We start from the raw sequence: 18,408 nt of genomic DNA, 5'->3' as shown, positions 1-18,408 counted from the left end.
ACGCATATACACACACACACAAAACACACACACACACACACAGATGCCGACTTTCGAATGTGGTCTGTTCTTACGCCATGCTTTGCGTGGAGATCAGTTCTTTTGCGTTCTTTGATGCCAGCAGAAGTGTGGTTTCATAAAATGATCTCATTTCCAAAAGTATACAGAAGAACAACTACATTTCCCCAATTTGTATTTTCTCAAATTGATGTGTTATGAGCCCACCCAACCGCATTCTTTCAGTTGTTTTTCCCTTCAAGTGTTTTTGATCGCGCCCACAACGACGAAACAAAAAGGAAAAATTCAGACGCGCAGGAAAAAGCGCAAGTTTTTCTTCCACAAGGTCAACACTACAACCCCACGGACACACAGTTTTTACATTAGCGCACGTGCGTGGCGTAGAGTGACTGTCACCGTCACCGTGGCACAGTGCTTGTCTCTTCGGCCTCGAGGACTCTCTTGTTCAACACTACCACCGGAGCGAAGCGAATTGATTTTGATCAGGAGACAAATTGCACAAGCCGGCCGGCCCCGAGGCGATGTATGGCATGTATGGGAGAACACCATATTTGTTCTGCTCTTTCGCGTAGGCGATATATCAGCTACCCGTCTGGAGAAAGAAAATATGTAAGCTGGAAAAAGAAGGTACACTGCGTGTAGCGAGCCGCGAACAAGGAATATGTACTTAACTAGATGATTACCCGCTTCGCCGGGTACCGGCTTCGCCGGGAAGAAGTAGAGCCGAATACCAGGCTTCGCCGGCGCACGGAGAGGAGATAAACGCGCAAAACACTGGAGACCTTCTAAAAATAGTAACGTGCAGTGACCTTCTAAAAATAGTAACGTAGTAACGGGAATATGGATTGACGCCACACGGAGGAAGGGAGATAATCGCGGCTGAAAACACTGGAGAAGATAAGGAAGAGTTACTGGTAGTGGATCCCGACAACAACAACAAAACAAGTCGCGTAAGGCGAAAATACAATATTTAGTCAAGTAGCTGCCATTTTTCAGCAAGACCGTATACTCGTAGCATCGTCAGTCCACCGCTCATGGCAAAGGCAGTGAAATTGACAAGAAGAGCGGGGTAGTAGTTGCGCTAAGAAGGATAGCACGCTTTTCTGTACCTCTCTTTGTTTTAACTTTCTGAGCGTGTTTTTAATCCAAACATATCATATCTATATGTTTTTGGAATCAGGAACCGACAAGGAATAAGATGAAAGTGTTTTTAAATTGATTTGGACAATTTAATTTTGATAATAATTTTTATATATTTAATTTTCAGAGGTTGTTTTTAATCCGAATATAACATATTTATATGTTTTTGGAATCAGCAAATGATGGAGAATAAGATAAACGTAAATTTGGATCGTTTTATAAATTTTTATTTTTTTTTACAATTTTCCGATTTTTAATGACCAAAGTCATTAATTAATTTTTAAGCCACCAAGCTGAAATGCAATCCCGAACCCCGGGCTTCGTCGAAGATTACTTGACCAAAATTTGAACCAATTTGGTTGAAAAATGAGGGCGTGACAGTGCCGCCTCAACTTTCACGAAAAGCCGGATATGACGTCATCAAAGACATTTATCAAAAAAATGAAAAAAACGTTCGGGGATTTCATACCCAGGAACTGTCATGTCAAATTTCATAAAGATCGGTCCAGTAGTTTAGTCTGAATCGCTCTACACACACACACGCACGCACACACGCACACACGCACGCACATACACCATACCCTCGTTTCGATTCCCCCTCGATGTTAAAATATTTAGTCAAAACTTGACTAAATATAAAAACAAAACAAGTCGCGTAAGGCGAAAATACAATATTTAGTCAAGTAGCTGTCGAACTCACAGAATGAAACTGAACGCAGCAAGACCGTATACTCGTGGCATCGTCACTCCACCGCCCAAGAAGAGCGGGGTATTCGTTGCGCTGAGAAGGATAGCACGCTTTTCTGTACCTCTCTTCGTTTTAACTTTCTGAGCGTGATTTTAATCCAAACATATCATATCTATATATTTTTGGAATCAGGAACCGACAAGGAATAAGATGAAAGTGTTTTTAAATTGATTTCGAAAAAAAAAATTTCATAATAATTTTTATATATTTAATTTTTAGAGCTTGTTTTTAATCCGAATATAACATATTTATATGTTTATGGAATCAGTAAATGATGGAGAATAAGATAAACGTAAATTTGGATCGTTTTATAAATTTTTAATTTTTTTTACAATTTTCAGATGTTTAATGACCAAAGTCATTAATTAATTTTTAAGCCACCAAGCTGAAATGCAATACCGAACCCCGGGCTTCGTCGAAGATTACTTGACCAAAATTTCAACCAATTTGGTTGAAAAATGAGGGCGTGACAGTGCCGCCTCAACTTTCACGAAAAGCCGGATATGACGTCATCAAAGACATTTATCAAAAAAATGAAAAAAACGTTCGGGGATTTCATACCCAGGAACTTTCATGTCAAATTTCATAAAGATCGGTCCAGTAGTTTAGTCTGAATCGCTCTACACACACACACAGACACACACACACACACACACACACACACACACACACACACACACACACACACATACACCACGACCCTCGTCTCGATTCCCCCTCTACGTTAAAACATTTAGTCAAAACTTGACTAAATGTAAAAAATCGGTTCAGCGCGCACAGCGCTGCGCGCTGAGAGCACGTGTTGAAATATCTCATCGATGAGGTTGTGTCCGGGGTGTAGCTGAATACGGTGTCCAAATTTGAAAAAGATCCACCGAGAACTTTGGCCGTGCATCGCGAACAGACAGACAGACAGACAGACACTAGTCGTATATATATATATATATAGAAGCTGAAGAAAAAAACAGTGTTTAGCGAGCGTTCTTCATTTTCTGAGGTATTGAAATGTTCGTTGAATATTACATGTAGGTCAGTGTAGCCATAATCCTTTAAGAGAAAATGGCAACATCTGCTTACGTTTGGTGCACAGGCGCAGGAAGAGTTGCAATTACATTTGTATCAGTTTTCCTATAAGACTTATTCAGAGAGAGAACATTATCACGAAATCATTACGAAGCCAAAGCACAAATTGATTGATCTGTTCGATTTCTGTTGTATGTCATTAACCATAGCAGAACATCACAGTGGCAACAGATCTCCTCAAACATTCAACCTGCACAAAAAAGAAAAAGTGAAACAAATTGGTAAGAAAACACCAATTACTGTGTGTGTGTGTGTGTGTTTGTGTGTGTGTGTGTGTGTGTGTGTGTGTGTGTGTGTGGGTGGGTTTGTGTGTGTCCCCCCCTCCCTGCCCTACTCCAGCCTTAGAACCTGGCTGCGATGCATACCTGTGCAAAAAGTGACAATTACAAAAAGCAAGCCTAAAACTTCAGTTCTTGTTAAGAAAAAGGGGTAATTTTCAAGAACTTATGTCCCAAATGAACACTCTTGGTCAACAGTCTGCTACGTAATGTAGCTATGGTAAATCATGTGGCTGTGCGTGAGTGTAAAACACGCGACATAAGAGTGAGAGCTATTTATTCGTCGTAGTGTCTACTTTGTTCGATCCAGAGAAGAAACACACCGTACCGGCGGCATACGTGCAACTTCTATGGCGCTGGAAAGTAAAGACATCTTGACGTTAGGTTTTCATGGAAGCCACTACACAGACACTAGGATACACACACAAAAAGAAAAAAAAGGCTAAGTGTTTTCTCCCCCCCCCCCCCTCTCCCTCCCTCCCTCTCTCTCTCTCTCTCCCTCCCTCCCTCCCCCCCCCCCCCCCCTCTCTCTCTGTCTGTCTGTCTCTGTCTGTCTCTCTGTCTCTGTCTCTCTCTCTCTCTCTGTCTGTCTCTCTCTCTCTCTCTCTCTCTCTCTCTGCCCCCCCCCCCTCCCCGTTATAGCATAATGAACGTTGTCTGTGCCAGGAGAAAGAAAAGCTTTTTACCTGTTTGCCGTGTATCGATATAGCGGTATCTTGCGTGTGTGAACAAACTTGAACGAGTCATCCTGCAGGGTTGAACAAAAAGCCCCTTTTTGTCTTGTACCTGTCCGACTTTGATGCGAGATTCATTTAGAAGGTGCAAATGTATTCTGAGAGTGCTTGGGTGCGTCATACGAGTTTCATTTGGAGGGTACAATCCAGGGTATTTGGAGGGTACAATCCAGGGTATTGTGAGAGTGTCTGATTGCTCACACGAGGTTCATTTACAGACAAGGGTACGGTGATTGTCTGGGTGCAAGGGGGAAGGGCTCTGGGGTTGAATGCGGGGAAAGGGGGTGAGGTGGGCTGGGAGACAAGTACCCCAAGACGATTAAAAAAAAAGTTGAACAATTAGTCCCGCCGCTACCACCCTAAAACACAGTTGTGGGTTCATGAGACTGAGAGCTTAATGTCAGTTTTAAATGAAATCAAGCTAATTTTTGATAACGTTTGTGTGCTTCTGGGCATTCATATTCGTCATGCACATAAACATGCATATAGCACAAAGAAGTGTTACAGATGTCAGTGACCTACGGACCAAATATCTTTGGTGTGACTCAGCAAGACCTTCATTTTATTATTATTATTTGTTTTTGCTTGACGTACGGTATAGCGTGGTTTATCGTCGTTGCGGCTGCTGCAGTAGACACACACACACATTATATTTGCACAATCCTGTTACAGTATGCCTGTGTATACTGATTCACTAAAAGAACGCGAATGTATAACTATGACTAATAATAATAATAATAACATAAATATTCAGCGTCTCAGGCTGAGCTGGTTTACTTAGATGATTGCGTTTATCGCTTCAGTCAAACCAAAGCAATATCTTTTCTGAAAGTGTTTTAGTGGTCTTCGTTTTGGAGAGGGCTTGATTCGATTTTTGATACTCAATATGGGCAGGATGATGTTTCTGATGGAGAACCAAAAAGTGGCGCTTTCTTTTGTGTACGTGTATGCAATGTTGTTGATACTGTTATTATGATAATTATATTGACTCGTTTATGTACGCCGGCTGAGATGACTGCTTGGTAGAAAACTTATTGTGCAAGGGAAAAAGGAAAGTGCAACACTTCCCCCCCCCCCTTCCCCTTAACAAACAAACAAACAAACAAACAAACAGGGACACTTGCATACGTCGGATCTGTTGTTGTTGGAGGTGGGGGGATGGGTCGTAACACCCGTATGCTTTATCTTCCTACTGTAGGGTGTAGGCACACACACGTACAAACACACACACTCACGCGCGCAAACGCAAAAGCGCCCTCTGCACTGTTTAGACTACATGGGGAGAAAAGACACAGCGGAGGTGAAGAAGCACCACTATTGTTTTCCCGAGAGCACACTTGGAGAAAAGATTCTGCCACTCCATCCAGACCGATAGGAAAGAATGGTGTCAGTGACAAAAAGTATCTGGGCGAGCTGCACGTGCGGCGTTCTCTCTGTGTCTCTCGGTCCGACTGTCTGTCTCTGTCTCTGTCTCTGTCGCTCTCTCTCTCTCTCTCTCTCTCTCTCTTCTCACCATCTTGGCAGTCATTCTACTACAAGGCACTAGGTACCCACTGGGTTATAATTATGACAAAAAGTATCCAGACAAGCAGCACGTGCGCGCTCTCTCTTAGTCTTTCTGTCTCCCTCTCTTTCTCTGTCTTTCTGTCTGTCTGTCTCCCTCTCTTTCTCTCTCTCTCTTTCTCTCTTTCTCTCTCTCTCTCTGTCTGTCTGTCTGTCTCTCTCTCTCTCACTCTCTCTCTCTCCCCTCTCTCTCCCCCTTCTCTTCTCACCATCTTGACAGTCAGTCTCTACTACAATGCACTAGGTACCATGCACGTGCCGCTAAAGTGCTTGTCTCTCCTTTTGCCCGTGGCATGGAAGAAACTTCCAAGAGGCTTGCAGGAATCGGCGTTGCTGTGACCTTTGCCTGCTGCTCGGCATAGACACATGCGGCTAGCTTAAAGGACTTAATCCATTCAGGTGCTTGTCTCGTTTGTTTCATTCATTAGAATTATTTTCCTTGGTGCTGGTAGTGAGATTTGCATGAGAGGGTGGTGATAGAAAATGTTTTTTAAAATATTTGAATGAACAAGAAATAAGAACAGAATAGTTAAATTTTGATGACAGTTTGATTGCAGGCTGCTGCATAAGAAATAAAACAGATTCTTTAAAAAATAACATTGTTCTGTGAAATATTGTTGTATGTACAAGTAGAATATGTCGATTCAGCTTCTTAATTCTGCATGAGGCACATTCGTGTTCTTTAATTTTTTTCTGTTATTTTAGTGAAGTGGGGGTTAAACATGTTATTGTAACTCATCTCCAATATTGAACTTCAGGATATGTTCCTATCACCTGTCTCAACAGGTATTAACTGTCCGAATCTAAAAGTCTTGCAGGCACTTGCAATTCAAAGTATTAGGTACACTGTACTAATAACAAAACGTTACACGTGTGTTTCATCCATTATTCGTGATTTGTTTTAATTGAAAAATTGTAAGACTTGAATTGACTTAACCTTTTTATGGGAAACCCATAGGAACACGTTTTAGACACACATGCAATTGTTTCCCCAACACGTGTCTACTGCACAGTGCCTGATGGTAATGCCTTTGTTCAAATGGCAAGATTTATAACAGGTGCCTGTACTACAGTGCAATCCATGGAGAATTCTGTAGAAAGACTATCTATTTGGAATCTCTGAGGAGAATCTCTCAGGTGTGCCCTTTTAGCTTGGCTGTGTACCCTTTTAGTTGGTGGAGGGGAGCAGGTGCAAGAGTTGGTGGAGTGTTTCTTTCTTTCTTTATTTGGTGTTTAACGTCGTTTTCAACCACGAAGGTTATATCGCGACGAGGGAAAGGGGGGAGATGGGATAGGGGAAAGGGGGGGGGAGATGGGATAGAGCCACCTGTCAAGTGTTTCTTGTTCACAAAAGCACCAATCAAAAAATTGCTCCAGGGGCACGCAACGTAGTACAATACATGACCCCACTGGGAGAATGCAAGCCTCCAGCACAAAGGACCAAACATTTCCCACACACTGCTTGACCAAAATCCCCACAAACACCGACTATATTCTATACAAGAACCACTTAACAAGGGTAAAAGGAGAAACAGAATCCGTTAGTCGCCTCATACGACATGCGGGGTGCAGAGAAATAAGGATGTGGAAAAGAAGACTTTTGGTAAGTGAAATAAAGGTGATGGATCCAGTCAGGTAGAAATAAGACAACAAGAAAAGAATTGGAAAACTGCAGGGAATAGTAGGGAGAGTTTTCTTGGAAGGAAATATAGGTGAAAGGACTGGTAAGGCAGAAATAAGACAAAAGAAGAGAAGAAACAGAACCGTTAGTCGCCTCTTACGACATGCTGGGTAGCATCGGGTAAATTCTTTCTAGTCCCAACCAACATGGGACTCCCCCTAACCCGCGGGGGGTGTGTTGGTGGAGTGGCATTGAGAATGACATGAAGAGAGTAAAAGGCTGCATGATCAGAACAATTGATTTATGATAGGACTGTTTGGTACAATTGATTGATGATAGGGCAAGGCGCTATATTTATCAATCAATCAATCAATATGAGGCTTATATCGCGCGTATTCCGTGGGTACAGTTCTAAGCGCAGGGATTTAAAAAAAAAATTTATGCAATTTATATCGCGCACATATTCAAGGCGCAGGGATTTATTTATGCCGTGTGAGATGGAATTTTTTTACACAATACATCACGCATTCACATCGGCCAGCAGATCGCAGCCATTTCGGCGCATATCCTACTTTTCACGGCCTATTATTCATTTTCATTTCATTTTCATTTTCATTTTCATTACTTTATTGTCCCATCGCTGGGAAATTCGGGTCGCTTCCTCCCAGTGGAAAGCTAGCAGCAACGGAGTCGCGCTACCCAGGTGTCTGCGTGTTTAGGTGTATTCAGCTACCTGCACTTATGGCAGAATGACCAAGGTCTTTTACGTGCCATTGTGATGACACTGGGGTGGGACATGGCTTCCGTCTCTGGGTCTGCACGTAAAGTTGACCCGTGTCCGTCCCGGCCCGAATTCGAACCTGCGACCTTTCGATCACAAGTCCAGTGCTCTACCAACTGAGCTACCGGGCCCCCAAGTCACACGGGTATTTTGGTGGACATTTTTATCTATGCCTATACAATTTTGCCAGGAAAGACCCTTTTGTCAATCGTGGGACCCCAATGTAGTGTACACGAAGGGAACTTGGTTTTTTCGTCTCATCCGAAAGACTTGCACTTGAACCCACCACCTAGGTTAGGAAAGGGGGGAGAAAATTGCTAACGCCCTGACCCAGGGTCGAACTCGCAACCTCTCGCTTTCCGAGGGCAAGTGCGTTACCACTCGGCCACCCAGTAATTACTTGGCAAGAATCATGATTTATGAAAGTGGAGCACTTTGTAATGAGTCAGCTATTTTCACCCAACCATGCAGCAGCAGTCATTGATTTTGGAAAGGGGCTAATTGTACTCAATAACCTTATTGTTGTCATCTTGTTTGTATCTTCACCTCATCTCTCACCCACCCCACTTGGACTATCTGGTTGTCAGATGCATAAAAAGAACGATTGATTGGCAAACACACTGTGAAATGTATGGTTGTATCAGTGGTCGCATTAGTTTTTATTTTTAAACAGTACCTATTACCCCAAAATAGAGAACTGATCAGTGGATTGACGATTTTGTTCTCTCTGGTGGGTTTTTTTTAAATAACCAAGCAAAAACATGTAGCCTACCAGATGTTTGCAGTTATCGTGAACACTGTTGAATTCTTGCTGCTTTTGAAGCCAAGCATGTCATCAGTGCTAAAAGTGCATTGTCGGAAGTTCATGTATTGATTTATAAAAGCAAGTCAGGCAGTATGTAGCATTTCTCTTTGTATCGGCAGGGTAGAATTAGCATCTGTTTCTTATTCCACTGATAGTAAACTGACAGTCTGCACTTTAGAGGGAAGGTTGTGTAGATAGGGTATCCATATCCTGTCCCCACCTGATGCTGTTAGGTAGTCTTGGTCTGTTATTTAAAAGGAAGCAAACAGTGCCCCATACATTGGAGATTTATGAGGCTTGGAAAGAGATCTGCTATGTTGGCATTTCCTGGCCATGCTTGCTTTGAAGTGAATTTAGAACTTGTTTAGAGAGAGAGAGAGAGAGAGAGAGAGAGAGAGAGAGAGAGAGAGAGAGAGAGAGAGAGAGAGAGAGAGAGAGAGAGAGAGTTGGGGAGGGGGGGGCAGAGAAAAAAAAGGGGGGGGGGAGAGAGGGGATGGAGACAAAGGAGAGAGAGAGAGTAGGGACACGGAAACAAAAGGGGGGGGGGTAGAGGGGAGGGAGAGAGAGGGGGGAGGAAGACAAAGGAGAGAGGGAGAGAGAGATAACAGAGTTTGCAATCAAAAGAGTGAGGCTAGATTGGTACTGTTATTGTTCTGTGTAGATGACAGGCAACCAGCAGAAATAAAAAGAAACTTGTTTCGGCCTGTAAACTTCAGCTTTTGATATTCTTAATTTGCACCCTGTTGGTAATCATCTTTAGTTCCACTTGTTACACTTACTGTGAGAGTCCTTGCAGGCCTTTCTGATTGATTCTTTGAAAGGCACTTGACATTCTTTTCTCTTATCTTATTTGACATTTGTATCAACATTCAGCATAAATATAGATAGAATTCTCAACAGCTTTTGTTTTTATGTTTCAGGTATAAATCCGATGGTGTTGTGTTTTCGTGTCAAGTTCTACCCAGAGGATCCCATGAAACTTCACGAGGAGATCACAAGGTAGGTGGCCAACGGAGCATTCACAACTTGGAGCTTTCTGAGCAAAGTTGGTCTGCACACATACACTTTTAAAACAGACAGAAATAAGGATTTGAAGCTCATTTTATTTGGAAGAAATACCATCCCTGGGAGCCGATACTTTTACTTTTCTTTGTGCAAACAGACACTTTGCTTTAACTTCTTTTTTTTAAGTCATGCATTCATGCATACACGGGCATGCACGCACTCACGCACGCTTGCACGCACGCACGCACAGGCACACACACACACACGTGCACTCACGCACACACACTCAAAACATGCACACACACACACACACACACACACACACACACACACACACACACACACACACACGCACAAAACATGCAGACACACACACACAACATGCAGACACATTCTCACAGACACACACACACACATGCATGCATGCATGCATGCAAGCACAAACACACTAGCATAAAAAAAATGAGTCGGAACAGGATATTTAATTTGAAGAGAAATGTAAAATCAGAAAAATCTGAATTACCAATGCAAACGCATGCTGCAAGAGAGCTATGCTAACACAGAGACAGGATAAGCAACCAGTTGCAGTTTCCAATACTAACAAGAACAGGAGAGGAATGTATACACCAGTTGTATGAGCCCAGGAGATGAGTAAAGAACTGCTGTCACACATTCTTCAGATTTATTTATGCGTTTATACACTGAGCTACAAAATCAATATGGAATGCAATAATCTAACTGAGGTCCCAAAGTCTTCAAAGGAGCACAGATGTCCATTGTACATAAGCTTTTTGTGTGTGGTGAAACAGATGTTTTGAGAGTCACTGCAGAATCAATATTTCCTTCTGCCAATAGCATTAGTAATAAAATCCAGTGGTCACTTGTAGATTTTATGGATCAGCTTTTTATAAAAAAAAAAATTTGATGGGGGTTAATGGTCCCAACCCACTTTACTTTATGGTTATTGGCTGACGCAGCTAGCAATGAGACTGGATGTAATATAGTGAGTATGATGACCCAGGTCAAAATTCTCTGGCCATAAACATCCCTCTTCATTACATGAGTGGTTCCACTGATGGGTTATCTTCTCCTGACAACAGGCGTGATTACCTTTGTCTATGTTAATGTCAGAAAGGAAAACGCTGTTGAGTCTGAGAATTGCCTCATTGGTTTTGCTGATGTTGTCAAGTCAGTGTAATTATGTGTGTGTGTGGGGGGGGGGGGGGGGGGGGGGAGGGAGTAAATATCTGAAGAAATACTAACAAAGAAACAAACAATAAACTTCACAAAAAGAAACTAATTAAATAACAACCTGCAAATGAAGTTTAAAAAGAAGTTTTTTAGTGGGCAAAAACGCATAGAAAGAAGAACACAGTTATGACGGGCACAATGGCATAGTGGATAAAACGCCTGCCTCCCAAATGGACGGTTGTGGATTCGAATCCCGGCCGCGCCTGGTAAGACGTCGGCCTCCTAATCGGGTGGTCGTGAGTTCGAATCCCGGTCGCTGCCGCCTGGTGGATTAAGGGTGGAGATTTTTCCGATCTTCCAGGTCAACTTATGTGCATAGTGCCTTGTCCCCCTTCGTGTGTACATTATTATTATTATTATTATTATGAACATTTGTGCGCCTAATCTGAATATAGCCCTAGGCGCTTACAAAATATAAAATACATAGTGAACATTATACGAAACACAAATCGACAAGGACTCATACACTCGCAGACAGGCGCACAGCGAGAACGCGACGCACTCACTCATACCAACTACAGGCACATGCATTCTAGACGGAAAAACAGTCGTAAATAAATAAATAAAGTATTGGATACATAAAGTTAGTTGAGAGAAGAAGAATAGAGCTGGAAAGGGAAGAAGAAGGAGAAAGAAAGAGACAGATCAAGGACCAGCAGGAGAGGGTGATGTGTGGTCATTAACGGACTAGTGAGGGAAGAGGTGTGTTTTGAGTGAGGTTTTGAATGATTGCATAGATGTGGAGTGCCTGAGTGAATGCGGGAGTTGGTTCCAGATGGATGGGGCCTGGTAGGAGAAGGTGCGCTGGCCATATGTTTTGGTGCGTGCTGATGGTATCCTAAAAAGGCGGGTGTCTGCGGAGGATCTTAGGGAGCGAGAGGGGGAGTAGACATCAAGAAGGTCAGAAAGATAGCTAGACCAAGACCAAGCACAAGACCAAGTTCACACGAAGAAGATCCTGTAATCCATGTCTGAATTTGGTGGGTTAAAGAAACACGAAGATACCAAGCATGCATCCTCCGAAAGCAGCGTATGGCTGCCTAAATGGTGGGGTAAAAATGGTCTTACACGTAAAAACCCACTTGTGCAGAAACATGAGTGAACGTGGGAGTTTCAGCCCATGAACAAAGAAGAAGAAGAAGAAGAAGAAGAAGAAGAACACAGCTATGTACACAACACAGCCAACTGAACAACCAACCCCAAATCCTCACAGTGAGAAAACACTAGACTGATGTTCACGCTGTACACCACAATTCTTCTACAGCACTTTTCAAATGTGATCTGCACACTCACAAACACCTAAGCTGTTCCCACAGGCTCTATGGAATTGCAATGTCATGTAAAACAGCATAAAAAACAACGTCATATATAGCTGAACTGGTTCAAAGTGCTGTCATATTATGGAGTAAATGGTAGGGGGTCTCTTTACTGCCTCTCTTTTATCGCCACATGAAAGACGCCTCTGTCCTATTTACATGCATGAGTGTCAATCTCAATTGACGAGACCTTTTGAGGTGAACGATAAATATGAAATGGTTGAAATGTAGTGCAATTATTGCAAATGAAACCTTGCTGTGTTTTTTTTGTGTGAATTGTGTCAGTGTTGATAGTTATTGAAATGTTAAGCTGGCTATTGAAATCATGTGAGTCTGTATGCTTTGCGTCGTTCACATAACTTAAAAAAAGTACACTGAAGCCTGCGCATTTGTTTCAGTAAATCAGTCTGTAAAGCACATGAGTACAAAAGGACTGTCATGCACAACACAGATATAGGATTTATGTGTTCATTATTACTGTGAACTATTATCTATTTTGAATAAGGGATTTTATCTCATTATAAAAGTGACGTGTACACAATCTGCATTTATTTGTTTCATTCAAATGTGACCTGAGTGCAACTTGTGCATGTCATCCTTGTCTGTGTCTGTGTCTGTGTCTGTGTCTGTGTCTGTGTCTGTGTCTGTGTCTGTGGCTGTGGCTGTGGCTGTGTCTGTGTGTGTCTGTGTCTTAGTGTCTGTGTGTGTCTGTGTCTTAGTGTCTGTGTGTGTCTGTGTGTGTCTGTGTCTTAGTGTCTGTGTGTGTCTGTGTCTTAGTGTCTGTGTGTGTCTGTGTGTCTGTGTGTCTGTGTCTGTGTATGTCTGTGTGTGTCTGTGTCTGTGTGTCTGTGTCTGTGTCTGTGTCTGTGTGTGTGTCTGTGTGTGTGTCTGTGTCTCTGTGTGTGTCTGTGTCTGTGTGTGTGTTTGTGTCTGTGTGTATGTGTGTGTGTGTCTGTGTGTGTGTGTCTATGTGTGTCTGTGTCTGTGTGTCTGTGTCTGTGTCTGTGTCTGTGTCTGTGTCTGTGTCTGTGTCTGTGTCTGTAAATGTGTGCATTTATCATTTCATGCGTGCAGAAAAGTAAACAAAAAAGCAAAATAGCACTAGCAGACAAACTATTAGTGTGTCAATATGGGCATTTCTTTTCCAACATGAATTGACCAGAGAGAGAGATTACTGAAACGTCTCTGACCTACATGTTTTTCCTACATGCTGCAGGTACTACCTGTTCTTACAACTACGTCGAGATCTGCACCATGGCCGCTTGCTGTGCTCACCCGACGATGCGGTCTCTCTGGCTGCTTTCATCGTACAGTGTAGGTTGCAGTCTGTACTGGTCAAAATCTCATCCTTTTCTCCTCTTGCCTTCTCTCTCTCTCTTTCTCTCTCTCCCTCCTTTGTTGTGGGCAGCTTACAATTTTTTGTAATACAGTGGAAACCTCAAGACATAAAAAAAAAAAAAAAAATTAATAAAAAATCTAAAAATCATGTGTCGGAAAAAACCACTTCTTTACGAATACTGTCTTCTCTTGCTATCTTAGTTTGTTTTAACAACTTATGGGAACAAAAACATTCTTTTGATAAAACAGGGAAATACGAAGTTCCTATTTGTCATTTTACTGTTAAAGTGTACATTACTTTTGAACAAATACAAAAAAAAGCAGTATGCAGTATTGTCGCTTTTATCAAAGTATATTTCAATGTTGTTGTTGTTGTAGTCTAGTAGATGATGATGATGATGATGATGATGATGATGATGTTACAGCGGAGGTTGGAGACTACGATCCACAGGACCACCCGCCTGGGTACATCTCGGAGTTCAAGATGTTACCTAAACAGACGCCAAAACTGGAGGAACGTGTCATGGAACAACACAAAACTCTTCAGTAGGGCGCTCTATTGGTTTGCTCTCTGAGAAATGCTGCATAGGGCTTAAATATTAATTGTTTTTAGGCCAAAAAAAAATAGGTCTGTTTACGGTAACATAGGGTGAAAAAATAGGGTCGGTAGGTCGGCTTTTAAAAAAAAAAAAAATTCATTTTTTTAAAAATTTAAATTTTTTTTTCTCTCCCCTCTCTATGATGTTTCACAGTTCATTTCTTCTCATCAATCCCTGTTTTTGCCCAACATAACTATAAACAGTACTTTGAGCTTACCTCCCTTCTGTCGTCTGCTGTTTGAGCGCAAACAGCTCTATTTTGGATGCGGTTTTTTTTTTTTCAGACGATCCAAAAAAAAGATTAGGGTCGGGCCTAAAAACTAGGGTCGGTCGGGTTACCGTAAACAGACCTTTTTTTTTGGGGGGGGCCTTAGAAATGATTTGGGTTGAAAATGAAGAATCAGTGCTTTTCTTTGTGACAGTTCTCTCAAAACATTATGTTGTCTGTGTTCATGTGAACAAGAAAGTTTTGATATTTTAATACATGTATTCAATCACATATTCTTACCTCAACTCACATAAATGGCATTAACTTCAGTTCATTGCTAAGATATTGAAGTAGTACTCGACCCTGGTAAGGGGGGAAGTAACTCCCTAAGAAAAACAATCCGTAGTCAAGGACGGGAGTCACCTCCCCTACCGGTAACCCGCTCATGCGCGGTCCTGCTACCGGCCGTCATTCCACCCACTTCAACACTACTGCACAGACGTGTTGTTGTACTCCGGCATATTTTTTGCCTTGGCCTTTCGTGGAAGGCCATTTGACCCTGGTCTTTGCGTTGCTATCTTTAGGTAAGATCGTTTCACTATCTCTTCGCTGCGTTCGTTCGAGTATTTTCGTTCGTTTGAGTATTTTCGCTGTTGTAATTCATCTCCACGTGCGCGTGTTCGATATTGCAAATGGCGGACAAAAACTCAAAAAGCAAGGGCAAACTTGTTTCCCTTCTCTCTTCACCGGGAAAAGAGAAGGATAAAGACAAGTCTAAGTCTAAATCAAAGACGCGTGCCTCTGTGTCTTCTTCACAGCCTACTTCTTTAATTCTGGTTACTGACCCGGTGACTAAGAAGACAGAACGGGTGTCGCTCGACTCTACGTCACCGTCACCGGTTTTCCCTACGCGGGAACGTTCTTCTCCTCCTCTCTCGCGCTCGCAGACGCCACGGTCTAGCGAGTCCGTGTCGCGGGAAGAAATTCTGGCTATGTTTGCCACTCTGAAACATGACCTAGTTGCCTTACATTCGGCTGATAGGCCTGTCGCTCCCCTCCCGCCTGGCGTGGGGGGGGTGGCTTCTCTTTCTCGGCTGCGGCCGTCCGCGACGATCACGTCGGCTGATCTCGGGCCGGATTTTTCTGGTTCGGTTGCGGATTCCCCTGCCTTTTCAGGGGGGTTCGCGGCCTTAGCGCCGCCCGGTTCCAGCGCTTCGGCGTTGGGCGGCGTTTGTGGGAGTCCCCATCTTTTTGGGGGCTCACACTTGCCTGCGGGCCCGGGTTACGCTCTTGCGTCGCCGGGTTCGCAGACGGCTCCTCCCCGGCAGTACACCGTCCATCACGTGGCGGGTGCGCTAGGGAGCGGCGTAGCGCGCCAGCCTGCCCCCCTGGGATCAGTTTCGGCTGTCCCGGCCTCTGGGGGGCAGGCAGCAGCGTCTTGTTTGCCCAGTTCTGGCCTACAAGATTCTGTCGGCGGTCATCGACCTGTAGCTCTTGGTTCGGCTGCCGCCGTTCCTGGTTGGAGTTCGCAGGGGGTAGGCTCCTCTGGTTGCCCCTCGGGGCTTCCGGTCGGGCCTGCCCGCGGATTGTCGTCCTCGACTTCCGGTTGTGCTGTGGCAGGCACTTCCGGTGGAGGACAGCGGGCTAGTGGTTCCGGTGGCAGTGTCCCTGCTATCCCGTCCCTGGTTACGCATCGACTTCCGGCCCCGACTTCCGGTTCCGCCGCGGCGGTTCCGGTTGTCGGCGGTGCTGTTGGTGGACAGTTTGCGGCGCTTCCGTCTATTGTTCAACCGACTCTAGCCACTTCCGCTTCCGTGGACGGGTGGGTTTCCGGTTTACCGGACCCTCCTTCTGATGGAGATCAGGAAGGTTTTGGAGAGGAACAGGAAGGGGATGAGGATCGTTCCGAATCCGTTACCCCCTTACGGATTCCCAATAAGCTGGGCCCTACTCTGGAGTTGGCTGCGGAGATAACCTCACGGTACTTCCCTGAGGGTGTCTCCGCCGACTCTACTGTTGTCGCACCCCCTCCTTCTGCTTTGGCAGACTTTGCGGGCGCGGGGGACACGAGGGCGAAGTTCCGTTTCATGGAATCTCCTTCCGTCCCGTTTGTGATGGCTCAGGTGTTGGCGGACGCAAACACACCCTACCCTCTTTTGGCTGCTCATGGGGAAGCCCCCCCTTCTGCCCAGCCTTGGTTAACCTCGGCTCAGGCAGGCGGCGGCCTCCCAGCCAACTCAAGAAGATCGCGGCTGCCTAGCAGGCCACATTCTCTTCTCTCCTCTTTTTCGCTGCCCACAGCTCCACTTCCGGTGACTCCGGAACTGGCTCGCTTGCGGCAGGATGGTTATAGCCGAGATAGGACTTCCGTTTGTACGGAACAGAGTCTACTCGGGCTGGAGGAAAGCGGGCGTTCTTCCCTTGAACTGACCTCTTTAGCGGAAACGCTCATCCGGTCTCTCACGAGAGCCATCGCTTCGTCCATCGAGCCTTTTAGGTTTCGTGACGATGCTATTGAGGCTGATGCTGCCATGCTCCTGGCGGCGCTTGCGAAGGTCACTGACAGTCAAATGACGCTTGCTGCTCGGCTCTACTCTCAGGTGGTGTTCTGGAGGCGCGAGGCTTTTCTTAACGGCTCTCGCCTAACGGATAAGACCACCATAGACTCTTTGAGAGTCTCTCCCTTTTCAGAGGGTGCGTTGCTGGGGTCACGCTCTTTGGATGCCCTTCGGCAGCAAACTGAGGAAACTCGTGACCAACATGTGGTGCAACTGACGGAACTCGCTCTTAAGCAGCACAGCAACAAACCACGGAGTTCTGCGTCAGCGCCAGACAGCTCTTCTGGGCAGCAGTCGTCTCGCGCAGGTAGGGGTGGGTCACGGTCCCGTCCTTACCAGCGTAAACCTTCCTTCGGGAAGCGGGGGTCTGGGCGCAAGCCCAACCCCCAATGAGCCACCCCCGATCCAGTCACCCCCCCCCAGCCTCTACCCTTTTGGTAGCAGGCGGCCTCTTCCGGGTCCTGCCAGCTTGGCTGTCTCGGACAAGCAGCCTATGGAGCATGGGGGTGATTCGATCGGGGTTCCGCCTTCCTTGACAGGAAGGCAAAGCCCCTTCGTCCAGGGCGCCGGCCAACTTCCGGTTTCCGGTCAGCCCAGACGCTCAGGAGACTTTACAGGCGGAAATCCTTCTCTTTCTGCGGAAGCAGGCTATAGAGGAGTTTCTCGGCCACCCCTTCTTGGGACTTTACGGCAGAATTTTGGTTGTCCCCGGGGTGTTGCACCAAGGCATGGTGTTCGATTCACGGGAGTGGGCAGTCCGTCCCACTCAACGTCGTTTATACAAACTACAGGCGCGCCCTTTGCAGGCGGCGCTCAGTTCAGTCTGGAATCCGACGTCACACGGCTGGGACGTCTCAGTTCCGTTTCGGGGTCTGGTTGCAGCAGACCACGCCTCAGTGGATGAACACTCCTTGGCTTCTGTTTCATCACTTTCTCTCCGCTTTCCAGGGCACCCATTTGTTGTTTCTTTACGACAACACGGCGGTCTCTGCTTATTCCAACAAACAGGGCGGGTCCCGATCTCGGCTGTGGTCCAGCCGAGCATGCGAGACTCTTTCTTAGATCCTGATCTCGGCTCGCTATCTGCCTGGCTGCCTGAACGTCCTTGCTGACGTCATCAGCCGTTCCTTCCAGATCCTCCACACGGAGTGGACCATCCCCCATCAGGCGCTCCTCCTTCTTTGGGCGCAGGTAGAGCGTCCGATGGTCGTCCTTTTCGCCACGAGATTTTCACGTCGCCTCCCGATCGTTGTGTCTGTTTCCGGGCCCGGAAGCTTGGCAGATCGACGCGATGACGATCAGCTGGGCAGGGCTAGAGGCTTACGCCTTCCCTCCCACTCCACTCATCGGAAGGGTTCAGCC

The 18,408-nt window shown here is 45.2% G+C and overlaps 1 protein-coding gene across 7 annotated transcripts in view; it reads left to right on the top strand.

Annotated features, from left to right (window-relative positions):
• Positions 1-18,408, top strand: part of LOC138983051 (FERM domain-containing protein 5-like) — a 93,984-nt gene that overhangs the window by 40,941 nt on the left and 34,635 nt on the right. For all 7 annotated transcript variants that reach the window (XM_070356496.1, XM_070356488.1, XM_070356463.1 and 4 more), the window contains exons 4-6: positions 9,692-9,770; positions 13,560-13,657; positions 14,107-14,227. In XM_070356496.1, the coding sequence (XP_070212597.1) occupies positions 9,692-9,770; positions 13,560-13,657; positions 14,107-14,227 (298 nt within the window). The remainder of the gene's footprint in view (positions 1-9,691; positions 9,771-13,559; positions 13,658-14,106; positions 14,228-18,408) is intronic.

Source organism: Littorina saxatilis, linkage group LG1 (genome assembly GCF_037325665.1).
Source record: "Littorina saxatilis isolate snail1 linkage group LG1, US_GU_Lsax_2.0, whole genome shotgun sequence".
NCBI lineage: Eukaryota > Metazoa > Mollusca > Gastropoda > Littorinimorpha > Littorinidae > Littorina > Littorina saxatilis.
This window is presented reverse-complemented; position numbering and strand designations above follow the sequence as displayed.